Source organism: Zootermopsis nevadensis, unplaced genomic scaffold (genome assembly GCF_977971745.1).
Source record: "Zootermopsis nevadensis isolate Lab colony 2312 unplaced genomic scaffold, Znev_1.0 Znev_ptg000018l, whole genome shotgun sequence".
In the NCBI taxonomy this organism is placed as follows: Eukaryota; Metazoa; Arthropoda; class Insecta; order Blattodea; family Termopsidae; genus Zootermopsis; species Zootermopsis nevadensis.
In genome coordinates, this window is record NW_028259150.1 from 54,846 (window position 1) to 70,778 (window position 15,933).

The 15,933-nt window shown below is 37.8% G+C and overlaps 1 protein-coding gene across 2 annotated transcripts in view; it reads right to left on the reverse strand.

Annotated features, from left to right (window-relative positions):
* Positions 1-1,283: 1,283 nt before the first annotated feature.
* The window catches only part of LOC110827470 (ras-related protein Rap-2a), a 153,887-nt gene continuing 139,237 nt past the window's right edge, over positions 1,284-15,933 (reverse strand). For both annotated transcript variants that reach the window (XM_022059184.2, XM_022059185.2), the window contains 2 exons: positions 13,828-14,266; positions 1,284-9,783 (listed from right to left, as the gene is read on the reverse strand). In XM_022059184.2, coding sequence (XP_021914876.1) covers positions 9,469-9,783; positions 13,828-14,266 — 754 coding nt within the window. In that variant the 3' untranslated portion in view covers positions 1,284-9,468. The remainder of the gene's footprint in view (positions 9,784-13,827; positions 14,267-15,933) is intronic.

Sequence of the window (15,933 nt, forward strand, 5' to 3'; positions counted from 1 at the left end):
TTTTAAGACCACTGCCGCCCGCATTTAGGTCTTTATGTAAAGTTGCTGTTATTGCTGGCCGATTTTAACTGAAACACTAACATGTTGACAAATTGCAGCAAATCGCCCCACTATAAAAATGAGTGTTCTCAATATGTTACGTGCGATGCGGATAGACAGACAGGTATGGTGAATATTATACGCACGTTTTTGCAAGTCTCATTGTTAATTAATTTGAAACTTACATTTAACTACAGTGTTAGTTTTATTCACTTCACGGCACATAACTTTATGCTTAACTGAGACTAGGCTTGGAGCTTGGTTTAAAGTTGAGTTTGGGGAAACAGCTTTTAGCCACATTCGACATCTTCCTTCTCGACACAGGCAAGAAGCACTGAAATGTTTAGTTTATTATCGTTATTAAGACTTATGCTTATTCTTATGCAAAAATAACATTATTAAATTGTATAAAACATTATTTTTTTCTAAAATAGACGGTGTAGTTAAACAATATTGTCCTTCTGCCCTCTACTAACACTGAAATCAGTTATTCTTGCCTTTCTGAGGCACAGTCATCTTCAAGTCACGTGCTAAGCAATGCCATTCACCGACCACAAGAATAAAATATATAAAGAGACCCAGTCTACTTCGTCGGTTCTGAAAATCTCCCCATGAGTACGACACGCCGACAACATCGGCGCATGTCATTAAGGGGGTTTAACGTTGTCGAAAAATGATGACTGGAGACCTGGTCGCAACAGTGGGCGAAATCTCAAAGCTGGAAAATCTAGGGGAAAAAATGTGGTCTTACTAAGGTCCTCTATTTTAAAAGCAGGAGATCTAATCCATTTTACCTTCAAACCAATTTTTCTAAGTTTGAAGAAAATGTGGATTATCTCACTGTTGCTCTCATACCCTTAATTATGAATTGCCCCTTTTTGCGACCGTCAAGGAATTTCATGCTTCAAGGTCACAGCAAAATTGTGTCGTTGCAACACAAATAGCGGAACCCAGGTGAGTGAAAATAACTCAGAATTCGCAATGCAGCAAAGTTAGCAAAGCTGTGCTGTTAAATTCGAGCTACGCGATAAAGGGGTTCAAGTCCATCCGTGGCCTTAAAGCATATAATTTGGTTACGGCTTCTACAGGAAGTTAATTTTTGTATAACAGAGATAGTTGTGTGGATTCTAGAGTGGAAACAGGCTAACCGAATTGAAATTTAAAGAGAAAAGCTGTGCTAACTTTATTCTATAGACTTCTCAGGTCACTAACTTTGTTGAAGGCAGAAAAATAGACTATAAAACTTAAATTTCAGTTGATTGTTTGTATTTGTCTCCATTTGTTACATATATTTTTATTCAATTTTCAGTTCTGTCCGTTTTCTAGGCCCTTGTACAAGGATTTTATTGAAAACAGAATTATTGTTATCCTTATAGCGACATTGAATGATACAATTTTTAGTCTATATTTCTTCAAGCATACCTTAATCAACATAAGCAGTACATAATAACTAAAGCTTGATGGTAAATTTAATTGCTAGTTTTTCTTTATTGTTTTCTACATGTCTTATAAATGGGAAGTATTGCATTTGTACACAACAAGTATGTTAAACTACGGAGTACAAAAACTGTTACAAATATGGGGTATATTTCGAAATACATTTGATTCCGGTTAATTGGGAAACATCGGGACTAGAAAACTTTGGCCCAATTAAGCGGCTGCCCAAATTAAGCGAAGTTCCACGTAAAGAGTTAGAAAGGGTTGTTCTTTAAAATTTGTCCCAAATAAACGGCTGCCCCGATTAACGGTAGGCCCAATTAATCGGAATCTACTGTATATATGTTATAAATAAACAACTAAATTAAATAGAGATTTAGGAATAAATTAGATATTTCACTGCTTCCTAAAATATGAATGACAAAAAAAGTTATGCTTGAGGATGAGTTTTATTATACTTATTTGTGGTTTTCTATGTAGATTAAACTATGACACTCAAGTCACATGAAATTTATTATGTAAGTATGCATTTCAAGGGAAATATCATATTTCCAGCAGCCCCTAAGAGAATGTTAACTAGTTAATAGATACATATCAAAGCAGAGATTTGGTAACCTTGAATGTGTGTTAAGTACCTTAAATTTTATTCAGCAAAGATTCTCTTGCCTGCTATAAAAACATAGGTAATAAAATTGAAAAAAATACAGTTTCTTGACATCAAAATAAATCCTTTCTTTGTATTATTTATCGGAACGAAAATTTACTATTAAATGTTAAAGATTAAATATTTTAAGACTCTAAATAAATGTTTTAAAATAATTATTAATGAATGCTTCCTTTCCATACTTTAATTCAAGTCACTTTATATAATAGGCCCATTAGAATTATTCTGTCTCATTAGTAGGAATGAGAGAACTTTTCCGATTTAAATACGATATAATTTACTCTTCCGTAGCCAGAATTTACTCCAATAAAAGCACTTCACCAGCTATCCCAGGAGCTCCTCTGACGTGCTATAGGACATTGATTTAATTAGTCAGTAGAACAATACACGGAAGAGACCGGAGCGTCTTTTAAAGCATTAACTCCCGAACAACCATCGCCTTTTGAAATGTAGCCGGCGAGAGAATTGCACTTTGAGACGAGTCAAATTTCTAAAAGGGGGGGATTTAAGGATAGTGTTTAATTAATAAATAACAAAATGCAAAGTATAATTAGTCACAAATCTATTTAATTGCTAATTAAGAAACAGCAGAATGTAGAAGAAAATTGTTGAAAATTATTAAGTATATAATTTACGTTTACTGTGGATAGTGTAAAAGTTAGAATTTAAGAATCAAGAAACTTATTAAATTACCGCATTTCGCTCCCCTATCTGACTAATAATCCTTTTGGGGAATAAATCATTGCCTCCTTGTGGTATTAATTTTGCTTTTCTTGCGTGGGCTATAGAGTTACATACGATACAGTTTTACAAGCAAATATATTTTGAGTCAAACTGGCAACTGGACAATGCGTGCTATCAGGAAATTTGTTTACAAATCTGTCACATAAGACGTATTCTTTCTGCCGTAGACAATACATGTAGTGGAAATACCACTCAATTGGTGTGCTGCATACTTTTGCCGAGTTTTTTTCCGTACAAGGAACAGTAATTTTATTAAAAATATTCAAGGTTGTGAACACCATCTCTGTAGTTTCATTCTATTAGGATACAGTCATTTTAGGATGGGAGAAACTCAGAAAGTCAGAATATTCTTTGCATAATATACACAAAAATATAGCACAAAAAGAGAGAAATTAGGTCTTGTTAAATTAATCAGCGTCTTGCCGGCCATGTCAGATATTCCTAACGAGATATTTCCCAGGTATGAGGTCTCCTAAATTACTAATATGTTGAAATTGAAAAAAATTGAACTGGGTTAATAAACACACAATATCGTTGACTATGCGAGAATCCACGCAGCTCCTGTCATGTTTTAACCTGCTGGAGCCAGTCCGTCTGTTGGCTTTCAACACTCGAAATGCAAGGATGTCTTTTTCACAAGCGCAACGACTGTTTGTTATCGAACACCGCCTGGCATTTCATCCTTACTTAACTGCCAAAATGAGTTTCGGGATGAATTTTCATATTCTCCTGTGCCAAAAAAATCGACAGTACTTCATTTCTGTGACAAATGACCTCTTCGCTGGGTTCATCATACGTGAGAAAAAGAGTAAATGCATGCATCTAAATCGATGTGGACGTCTGTAACACTGCTTTTTCTGATTTAATTGTTGTTTATTTTTTAACAGATAAAACAGGCGTCAGGAATGGATTGCGTGACTTTCCGATCGGCCTGTGCAAAGTCTTTCTGTGGCCTCTCGTTAAATGGTTTTGTTTCGCCAATACAAGACGCGGGGTTTAAGTTCAGCTTTTAATTTTGGGTGTAGCGATGGATGTTCACAATTTCCTGGAACGTGGTGAGTCGCATCTATGCTGTGTAAAAGTTCACCCTCTCAGGCTAGCTGAATCAGAAGACCAACAGACAGGCTTTCTGTCGTCTACCCTTCCCCCTTTTACTTGAAGATGGAAGCATAATTCAGCTTCCTAGCAATTTATTTTTATAATTCTGTAATTCAGACAATGGACAAAGTCTAAAAGGACATTTTTAGAGCACGATCGTCACAAACCGTTAACTTCGTATTCAAGCTGTTTGAAAGTTACCCACAACTCTTTGAAACATGAAAAAGAGAGACGGATGGCATGGCTGGAGCGTAGTTGCCGGGGGGGAGAAAGAGAGAGAGGGCAGCATTACTGCTAACCTCTAAAGAGTTAGAGCAGACACCAGCTTACTTTCTCAACTTATAGCGGAATAAATGGTACAGGAAGACTAAATCCCCTCTCCCCAGCTAGGGGTCCCTGGGCAATTGGTTTACTACAAACCTCTATATATTACAGGCCTCGGGCTCGTAAGTACTCAGTGTCAGACTTACCAATTGTAGTGAGAGCTACGGTCTGGTAACTTGTGCTCAAAACAGAACTCTTTTGCGTAAGATATTTATTTTTTTAAAAAAATAACGAATTGTGCAGGAAACGTATTTGAATCCGTACTGTGAACAGTGGTTTTAATTGGCGTGTAGGGCATAAAACATACTCGTTTCAAACACATGCAACACCCTACTATAGCCGTGGCATTCTACATACATCATCAATTAGGACAGAATGAATTAGAAAGGGTGGGATTAGACGAGTGATCAACATCACGTACTAGATTATTGAAAACGTAAGGTGGAAATAATTTCTAGCCCACTCACTAGATGGTAGTTGTGTGCTAACATGGTTGACTCGCCGTCCAATGCAAATGTTAGTGTATCGGATTGAAATCTTCCAAAAGTTTGTACCATAAACGGCGAGATGATGATAGGGTATCAGCCTCATTAAATTTAAATTCATTTTTAATTTAAATGCACAGAAACATATAGTTCTCATATGAGTTTCAGTTCTAAGTTCTCCTTTATTGTACGTATGCTGCTGTCAGTTTAACAAACAAGGCATTTATAATCTTCGTACTGTTCGTAATGTTCAATAGAATTCATAGAGTTTAGATTTTTTATGTTTTTAGACGGTGCGGAAATGCAACTTAGTTATCATAATTTGCAGCGTGCGACAGGAAAGAGATGTGTCCATAAACATAAATGCGGAAAATCTGGACAAAGCGTCTTTCTCCTGCTAGCAGTAACCAGGAAACAGGACCATTTTTTCTCGTAATGTAAAATCAAACGCTAAACGTTATGATTCACTAACCTTGGTACATTTTCGATTTGTTTGCCCCACATGTAATCCGGAGAAACTGTCGTGTAATATTAAGTTTTAGCGGATATGATGGATAATGCAATTGATTACTTATGTTTGTTAACGATGCTAAAAAGTATTCGTCTACCTGAAGGAATCATCTGGTATTTATCATCAATGTTAATCAATATAGGGCGTTATTTTATCATGTGACTAAAGTTGTGCTATTAATTCATCAGAAATTATCTAACTTTGATCCGTTAATACGCAGACACTAACACATTTCATGCTCTTTTTGACATCAAATAATTATTTACTGGTGTTATTAATATATATCTCTAAAGGGTTCTAACGATGATGTTTTATATCCTGCATTGCTCCTCTTTGCTTGATACATCGTTCACTATATTAAAAAAACGAAGCTACTACGTTTCGGGAGCTGGTTCTATTCCTGTCTTGAGGTGAAACTGGATGTTGTTTCAGTCCCACGGATTGCGAATAGCCCCTTTCATCGGAACCGACTGAACAGGTATTTTCACCTGAGGACGGGGGCAGAACCAGCTCCCGAGACGTAGTTACTTCGTTTTTAATTTACTGAACGAAGGACCATGTCCAGAGAAACAGCAATACAAAGTTAGTAATAACAAGTATAAAGTACGGTTTACATGTTTCAGTCATCTTTAAGTACCTTTGAACCCATCTATAAGTAATGAAAATAAGTTTTCATACACGTTCATCATAAATGGTCATTTGTGTAGAAATAACGCCACCATTAATTAAAACTATGTAATGTAGTTGCAAGTTTAAAAACAATTTATACACAAAATGCTATAGAGATATGTTGTGTTTAATGTTATTGAACTTTGTATCTGAATACTGTCTCATAAAGTATTCTATCAAATGAGTGGATTTGCAAATAATATGCTTAGTATGCAGTAAAAACATTATTAATTTATCGTGTAGAACAGCAAACAGTTGCCAGACTGTAGACTTGTAGTCCAAAGGGAGGAAGCCAAAACAGAAACACATGACGATACCATCGAAGCGGCCTGAAGCAAAATTCGTTTATATTCCGGGTTGTATTATGGAGCAGAAGCGATACAGTTCCAGTTGATAGTCCACGCCCACATACTACTATGCGGGCGTGGGCGTTCATGTTTCGTTCTTATCATAGTATTGTGCTTTTTTTGTAAAATTATTGCTGATGTTGATAGATTAAGTGAACAACAGAACCTGTGTCCTGCACAAAGGAAATACTTCATTCTGCAGTTTTTAGGCCTCAGAAACAATTTCTGTCTTCAGTACCTCGGTACAGAACCCGGCACTGTCATGCGTTTTGTAAAGTTTAATCTCGTACTCTTCCTCTGACTTGCTAGTAGGTTGTTTTGATCCACACCTGTACTGAAATGTTTTAAAATTTATTGTCATCCTGGCTATTGACATTGACAAGGTATATCAAAACAAGGTATTTAAATCCTCATACCTTCACATATGGTCTAAAATTTATTAAAAACGAAACACGAAAATTCCGTCCTACGGAGAAGTCGAAATTCAAAATCACAGCACTGTTCTTCAGTTTATTGTAGAATACAGCAACCAAGGCGCTGGCTGTGTTGTGGAAAACGGATCGATGGTAGGGACAATTTGATTCCTCGGACGAAGCAGTTTTGTTATAATTCTATTTTAAAGTAAATCGATCATTTGCAGTGTCACACAAATTTTCTTTTTTGCCTTGGAAACCAAAGAAGAAAATGCATCGTTTCTCACATCAGTCCGTTTTATTATTGATTGAAAATTACCAATTCAGACGTGGCCAAATTTGTTGAATTGTTTGCTGTGGGATTTTATGACAGAATATTTTTAAATACCTGACTGCGGGGTTCACAATGAAGGAGGAATAAAATTGTAACTATTAAAATTTAATAGTTTAAATACTGGAAAATGTTGATTGTCTTAAATTTTTAAATATTACAAACAGCGCATTAATTAATTTGAAATTATTATTTGTACTGAGTGATCCAGACAATAATAATCGTGAATCACAATTATTTTTGTATAAATATCAAAGCTTGTGCAGTTCGATATCTAATTATATCACATTTTTTAAATGTTAAACCTAATTTGAATCCCTTTCTATATGTCAAGTTCTGTTTAATTTGAATTCAGACACATACGCCTAAAATCACTAACCCTGGATCACTTAATATTCTTCGTTTTTAGTGCATGATCCTGAGTTTCAGGAGCATTCCCGTTTCGTCGTTCATATTAAATATGGCGTTTCTTCGTATAAGCGACAACCTGCGTTCCGTGTACCAACTCCTACGTTTGTTTCGATTCGCGTTAAAGATCATCATTAGTAATATATTGAAGTAAACAAACTGAGATACGCAATAGCGCAATTAATTCAGCATTTATATCTGGGAGACGAAACTTCGATATTCCAAACGACTATGTAAGTACCATATTTTATCATAATTTCCTCATAGCTTAACCATATTATTAATTCTTATCGTGACAAGAAAATAAAACTTCGACGTTCCAGAAAATATTATGTTTTCATTTTTAGCTTGAATATAAGTAACAAACTAGTTTCAACTTTTTACGAAAAACCGAGACAATTATTTCATTTCATTGCTTACTTATCACACAAATTTTATATTGGCAAGTTGTTAATATATTTCATAATTTATTTCTTATTGACAATTTTGATGTATTATCATAACCACTAATGGCCCGCTTATTAAAGGACATTAAGAGTTTAGAAACTAATTGCACAAAAATTTAACTCCGAAAGGAACGGATTTGAGATGAAATTTATTGACGACGGGCAATGTCAAACTCGGAAGAACGTGAAGTCCTATTAAAAACCAAAAGCGTAAATTACTGTTCGGCCATTTAAGAACTGGATAGGTCTATAATTAAAATTCCAATAAAATGATATATATCAATAATTAAAAAAATCCAGGTGGGAAAATTCACTGAAGTTTCAGACAGAGGTAGAAAAGACAAACCGAACAAAACTAGAGTACTTTCCTTTCAATTACGATGTACACAATAAAGTATAGAAGAATGCCGTCTTCTGGGTTGTTGCACCGTGTAGTGTGGCAGATGTCATCAGGGCGATGAATCATCGCCCTGATGAAGGAGGCAGCATGACCTCTGAAACGTTGGTGGACATCTACCAGACTACACGGCGCAACAACTCAGAAGACAGCGATCTTCTGACTCACCGCTGTGAAAACCTCAAATCTTACATAAAATATAGAATCTATCAAATTTGTTTTCACCCTTTTGAATAAAAAAAATAGAAAATCGAAATTCAGAAATGCAGTTTGAAGTACTTTCAGAAGAAATCAATATTGAACATAATTTTAAAGATTGTATTCTTGTTCGCGTCATATTAATAAATATACGTGTAGGATATTTTCTTGTATGTTTATTAATTAGTGGCGCGTGTTTGCAACCGCAGTGGCTACGGTGCTCGACATTAGGATAAAAGTAACATCTGAAGATGGTTGTCTTCTGGGTTCTTGCACCGTGTAGTCTGGTATACTTTTACTGACGTTGCCTTCATCATCAGGGAGAATCGCGATTCGCCCTGATGATGGAGGCAGCAAGGACCTCTGAAACGTCGGTAAACTTCTACCAGACCACACGACGCAAGAACCCAGAAGACAGCCATTTTCGAACTCACCGCCGTGAAAACCTCAAATCCATAAAGTAACATTTGTTGCACTTGCGCTATTTAACTTCTGTAGACGGTATAAGTCCGGCGGGATGGTCAAATGAACGCGATGGAAATGGAACTGGAGCAGACGAATGCAGTATTTAATGGCTGCAGGATTTCTTCCAATCCCTTCACATAAAACACGCAACTAAAGATTACATTGTAGTATATAAAGAGGCAATGAAATATGACTATGAAAGTTTGCGGTCTAAATTGGATGGGGTTGTAGTACGTCCATAGATGAAAGTCGAATGATATTTCAACTACAAAATTAAAGAAACTGATGATTTTTATGTATGATATTATTTATCATTCACTTAGATTTATTAGAAGAAATGTAACATTTAGCTTTCCTTTTGTGGGTAATGCATACTTCGGATTCTTTAGAACTTTTGGTTCTTCCTTCAGTGCCCATACTTATAAAAATCGAAGTCTAAAGTCTTAGGATAACACGACAAACAACAGATAGCCATCAGACCGCTAGTTAACTTTATGAGAGAATACAGGAGTTCCTCTTGCCGCCACCCTGGCGCTGCTGTATCTGCTGCAGATGCTGCAGCTGTGCGGGCGAAGGGATGACCGAGGAGTTGGCAGATGTCGAGGCCGACCCTTCGGATATCGAGTGCCGGGGAAGGGATTGTCTGCGTCTCTTGCGCAGCGCTGGGCTCAGGTTGTACTTCACTTTGGCTTGCGCCAACAATTCTTTGAAAACCTGTGACACGTTCGTGTTCTCCTTGGCCGACGCTTCCACGAAACCGTTCTCCCAGTCAACTGTTACAACAGATTCCGTCGTCTCCAAGTCAACCTGAAACACGGAAATGTTTTACTGGCGATATAAGGCTGTGCCATCTATGTTAACGTATCACGATTACCTTGCTTAGTGTTACTTGCTTAGAAACTTTTGGGCGTTACTAAATATGTTTTAAAGCAAAGGCTTGGGAGTGAAGACAGTTTCCATGTTGAACTAGAAATTGTGTTTCATTTCTAAAAGGACAAACCAGGCGAGAGACTTTTCGCAAGTTTGGGGAAATCTCATTCCATCTAAACAAGTGACAAAAGCGGAATTCATCTGCGGAGACTGTATCCTACCGAAAGTAATCGCCGAGTGGTTAGGATTTCTTCTTCGTATACAGGAGGTTAATGGTTGTTAAAAGTGTTGACTGAGGTGTTCGTGTTGTTATTAAGTCTCTTTAGGTTTATAGCGGCATGCACGTGTGATACCGAGAACTTTCTGGCATCATGTTACTCTATTTCGTCTTTTTAATATTTTGCTATATAACGACAACTTGAATGGAATTACACATTTAGGTGCACAGAGTCAATGAAGTTGTTATGAAATATTTTGATTTCAAATATTACTAAAATATTAATGTTAACATGTTTATTCAAGGAGAAGTGACATTTCTGGCCCAGAAATATGTGAATATAAACATGAATATCGTTTATAATACAATATTTATGTTTGATTCAATTCATTTATTAAAGTGTTTGGCAACATCGAAGAGCTAATGACAGACAAACACTGATAATACACGCATATACAAAAAACAAACAAACGAAACTAAATATATAAATGAATATATATAATAGATCAATCAATTTATACTACTAACGTTTTAAATGTGGTAGGCCTGTTTGTAATGTAAAGTTAAAATGTTTGGACATGTCATGGCAAAATTGGTTGTTTGATGGAATGTGCCCTTTTGAAGTTGTCTGCTGCATCTGGAAGGTGACGAAGGCCAGCATACAGCTGTGAAAAATGTCCATGATGTACCTGTTTAAAGTTGTAATGACATCTGTGAATCTGTGAAATCGGATCATTTCTTCCCTTCGTTATCTTCCTAGTTGTTCCACTGATATTTTACCGGGCATTAAACTATCAGTAGGAAAGTTTGTTAATTTAGATTTCTGGCAGGAGTGTTTTGTGCAACCATATCCAGACCTACCCCTGGATGCACGCAACCCTTTGTCTACTGGGGATCGTGTCCATTTCCCCGGGAATAATTCGTCGATCCGTGAAGCTGGCCACTTAACTCCGCAAACCGTCGATTTCTAGAATGTGCGAAGCCTTTTCACTTTGCTGCCTTTCCTCAGGGACAATTTTATCTGTGTAGAATTGATATCACAGCCATATAAAGGTGTTATAATGAAACCGAATAATTTAACTTAAATTAAAAATAAATAATTTCAAATCTACTTGTGAAGAATAAAGTTAGTTACAGTGTTATTTTAAATTTGCATAATCCAGTTATAAAACAGTTTCTTTAATTCTAACGTTTTAATTTTAGGCAACTTGCGATAAGGAGCGATCTGAAATACACATTAATCAGTGAGTGTAAAATGGAGTAATTCCAGATTTCTTCATTTTCAGAAAAGCACGAAAACACTTATTATTCTTTTTTCTATTATCAGAATTTACAATTAGGAATTAGTAAAAACTACTGCAGTGAATATAATAAGAATATTATTGTTATTATTTTATGACTTTTTATGTGAATTTTCTACATCTTAATTTCATGAGACCAAAAGTAGCCTCATGGTGGCCCTGGGTTCAAATACCTGCCCGATATACCGGCTAACCTGACTGGGTTTTTGTGAATTTCCTCAGAGGTTTGCAGACAAATGTCTGGATAACGCCTTAAATAGGCAGTAACCGCTTCGTTTAAAGTTCTTTCCAATTCATTATTCATTAATCTTCCTCTCATCCGACGTTATGCAGACTAATCTGTTGTACTAATCGTGTCGTTAATGAAATACAAACAAATAAAAATAGGTTCCATGGAATTATTCCCCTATTATATTTAAACTTAATTTATAAATCAAATTTATTACATAAATTACTTTTACTTTCGCAACTACGTAAGAAGAGAACGTGTCAAAGAAAATTAAGGATTTAAACTGCAATTTTGAGCGTTCGATTTTGTTAAATGTACAGTACAGTACTAATAAATGTTCACAGATTATTGTTCACTTGTTGACACTTAATGTTGTTTAATTTTATATTATTATATATTCCGCTTTCTTAGTAACAGCTGGCAATCTTCGAAATTCACAACTTCGTTCCCCTTCTTCAAATCGAAATTAATTTCCTGTTTTTTGAATTTTTCTTTATTAACGTCATCACACTGCCCGTTTTCCAGAGCTCAATACGGATTTTCACATCATAGTTATTAATAGTATGTTGTTAAATAAAACATACTATATTAAATGCACACAACAGTAACAAACTGAGTACCTTACATAACAATAAAAACAATGAATACTAAACAAAATCAGTAAGACATTTCTTCGAAGAAATTAAACGGCCTATTTATTGATGCATTTATTTTGAATGTCTGGCCGATTAATGTTTCATAGAGTCTGAATTCCTTGACGAAAAAATATGTTGGACTTTATATATATGTATGTTTACAAACTTCGTGTGCGTGTTCCAGGATCAAAAATAAGAAAAAATGTTCCTGTGAACATGAGGTCGCAAATGTTTCATTTTCGAAATGGTAGCCAAAAATATGTCAAAGAGAACCCAGCTTCCAGCAAAGATTTTCAATTAACGTTTGGGCAGAAATTGCAGGCGACATGCTTATTGGTCCACACATGCTTCCATCGCGTCTAAGAGGACCTTCATATCGGCGATTCTTAAGAAGACAACTGCCACGTCTCCTTGAAGTTGTACCACTAAATATAAGAAGACAAATGTGCTTTAATGCACGACAGAGCCCCAGTACACTTCTCCCATCGCGTCAGAGATGATCTCAATGAACAGTACCCTCAGCGATGGATTGGACGCGGTGGCCCAGTAGCATGGCCACCGAGGTCACCGGACCTGACTCCATTGGACTTTTATCTGTGGGGCACTTTAAGTCCGTCGTTTATGCAACACCCATAAACAATGAAGACGACCTATGAGAACGTGTGCAGAATGCATGCCAGATAATTCGAGGACACCCTGGTGTGTACGACCGAATCCGTCACTCTTGTGTACGTTGTGCTCGTGCATGTGTGGAGAATGGAGGACCAACCTTTGAGCTTCTTTTATAAAGAAACTTCCCTGTCCTTATACTTGGCAATAAAGGCCTACATTGAAAATTATTTTTGGCTATAATTTAAAAAAGAAGCATTTGCTGCCAGAAGTTCAAAGGAAGATTTTTTCTTATTTTTGATCCCAGAACACGCATACGAAGTTTGTAAACATATTTCTGAATCACCCTGTGTATGTGTGTGTGTAATTTAGGAACTTTCTTATTCCAGATCATCTGAAATGTGATTCCGTTAAAATCATTCTTAAATTTATTTTTTTGCATAAGGTATTCGAATTCGAACTTCTCTTCAATAAAGACATTTTAGATTTGTACATTGTGTAATGAATTAAGATTTATTTTTCTTACAAATAAATGTAATGCAAGAAGCTTATGAAATACGTCTATGCTCTTATTCAATATATTTAGTGTCCTTACATTGTATAAAATATTTACTTTTGTAATAATATCGCTTGGCTTGCTTACTGATTACTGACATATATTTAACTTAAAAATGTAGTCTGTTTTGTGAAATGACAATAAGTGTCGTGTATGGATAAAAATTGAAAATTCCACACTTATTTTAACAATGAAAAATTACTTCCAAATAAGCTATCGTATTATTACGAATGCAAGAGTATACAGACTTGCAGACATTTGAAGCTGATCGGAGCTAAACATTATTAAGAGATCTGTCTAAATTACAACAGTTTTCAAAGATCCATTAAAATCATTCAACATAATGGCAAATTAGAATATTTTGAGGAGATAAGGGTTTGTATCTTTGCCTTCTCATTGCAATTAGATGGAAAAATATAAACGCCATAACATACCTCTCTGTGTTCATCCTCAAGATCAATCTTATTTCCTACAACGACGATGGGAACTGCTGTCCCGCCTTTCGTCTCGTGGATCTGGTCCCGCAGAGACCTCACTTCCTCGAATGTTGAGACATCATTTACATCATAAACCAAGATGAAAGCGTCAGCCGAAGATATGGAGAGGGCCCTCATAGCCGGAAATTCGTACGCGCCAGAAGTATCCAAGATGTCCAAGGTGAGGGTGACACCGGCCACGCTGAAGTCTCCGTGATGCATTTCCTCGATAGTGCGTTTGTATTTGGGCGAGAATGTGCCGTAGAGAAACTGGGATATGAGCGACGACTTGCCGACTTTGGCTGCGCCCATCACCACAATCTTGTGCCGTGCGTGCTCTGTAGCTCCAGCTGAGGAATCCGTGTCCACATGGCGTTCGGACCTCGAAGGTGACACGCTGAAGACAGTGAGAATGGGAAGACGACTTATTACATGACAGCCGATTCACTTTAAGAACTGTTACCGGCCCTTCGTCTTTCCGTAATACCAGACTGCTTAGGGTAGATATGTACACTCTAGTGGTTTTTATATTCTGGCCAGATAACTATTTCTTCCGCTTCGCTGGGGTAGTTTTACTGTTTATTCCAGAACGGCCGCCGCTTTTAAACAATGGAATCCAGCTTTGGTTAGAACACGTAGTCTAAAGACAGCAGTTAACCTCGTCTACAGCAGTATTCTACTGAAGGGCTGGCTGGCCTTTGGACACTACAAAAGGCAAGCGGGCCAACACTATCACCCGCTCGGCTCATGTAACTAGAAGATGGAGTTCGATTCTCGATAAGTGCGATTGTGAATTTTTCTCAACGCTGCTGGAGTCTTACATTAGCTACGGAGGCGAGCGGACGTGTTTCTACAGCTCAAGGAACAATGGGTGTCACCTTAGAAAGTTACAGGGCCAGAGTTGGCGCTTTTGCAGCCAGGAAAGCGAGGATTCACGCAGAAGGGAGCCGGAAAGTTGAGTTGGCAGGGCAACAGACGTGGTTCCTGGGTCTGGTAGTAGCGACTCTTCTGGTGATTGGAGGAGTGGAACTAAACCCGGGGCCGCCAACCGAACAGGACAAGATCGACCAGATATTATCCCATGTTAAAAGCCAAGCTTGGGAGACGAAAGCTATCAAGGAGCTTTTGGAGAAGCACAACCAGGAAATAGGTGACTTGAGGAATGGGACGAAGGACTTAGGACCGAAATTGGAGACGCTAAGCGCGTCAATAAATGAAGTGATCAGGGATTACAAGAAGATAACCCGGGTAGTGAAAGAGTGGGAGGAACGGCAGCAGAGGATGGACGATAAAACTAGGCAGCTGGAAGAAGGGAATCGGAAGAACAATATCCTTATATTCGGGTTGGTGGAGAAAAGAGAGGAGGGCTACTTCGACACGCTGGATACGGTATGCAAGTTCCTCAAGGAAACGATGAAACTAGAGATCCCGAGAGGGAACATCGATTACGTAGGCCGGTTGGGTCGAAGCAGAGGTGAGCGCCCGATATTGGTGAAATTTACCACGTTCGCTTCTAAGCTAGAGGTACTCCGGAACACTAAGCACCTGAGTGGCTCCACATTAAGTGTAGACGAGGATTTTGCTCCAGAAATAAGAAAGTGTAGGAGGGAGCTGATTCCCTATTTACGAGATGCTAAGAGGAGAGGGCACAGAGCTTTTTTTGAAGAAGGATAAACTGGTGGTGGACGGGCGGGCCTACGCCCTGGAATACCTTTCAAGGAACATGCAATTGGAAACGCGGGACAGCGGGGTGGACACCCCTGCGGTCAGAAGGTCGGCTAGCGCCGAGGGAAGGACTCCTCGGAAAACGGGTAGCAGTGGATCGGATGCCAATACCCTGCAAAGGAGCACCGTTACACGGGAAAAACCGACCGAAACTATGCACGCTGGGTTGGGCTGCAGGGTGAGGACGGACACCGCGTCGCAAGTTATAAAGTTAACGCCGCAGGGAGGTGCAGCCTCTGCGAGGCGGGCGAGGCCAGCTGACCGCGCGGAGGACAACGGCTTGACAACGGAACCACGGAGTGAGAGGGTCTGCAGGCAATACAACCTGAGGAGCTGGCT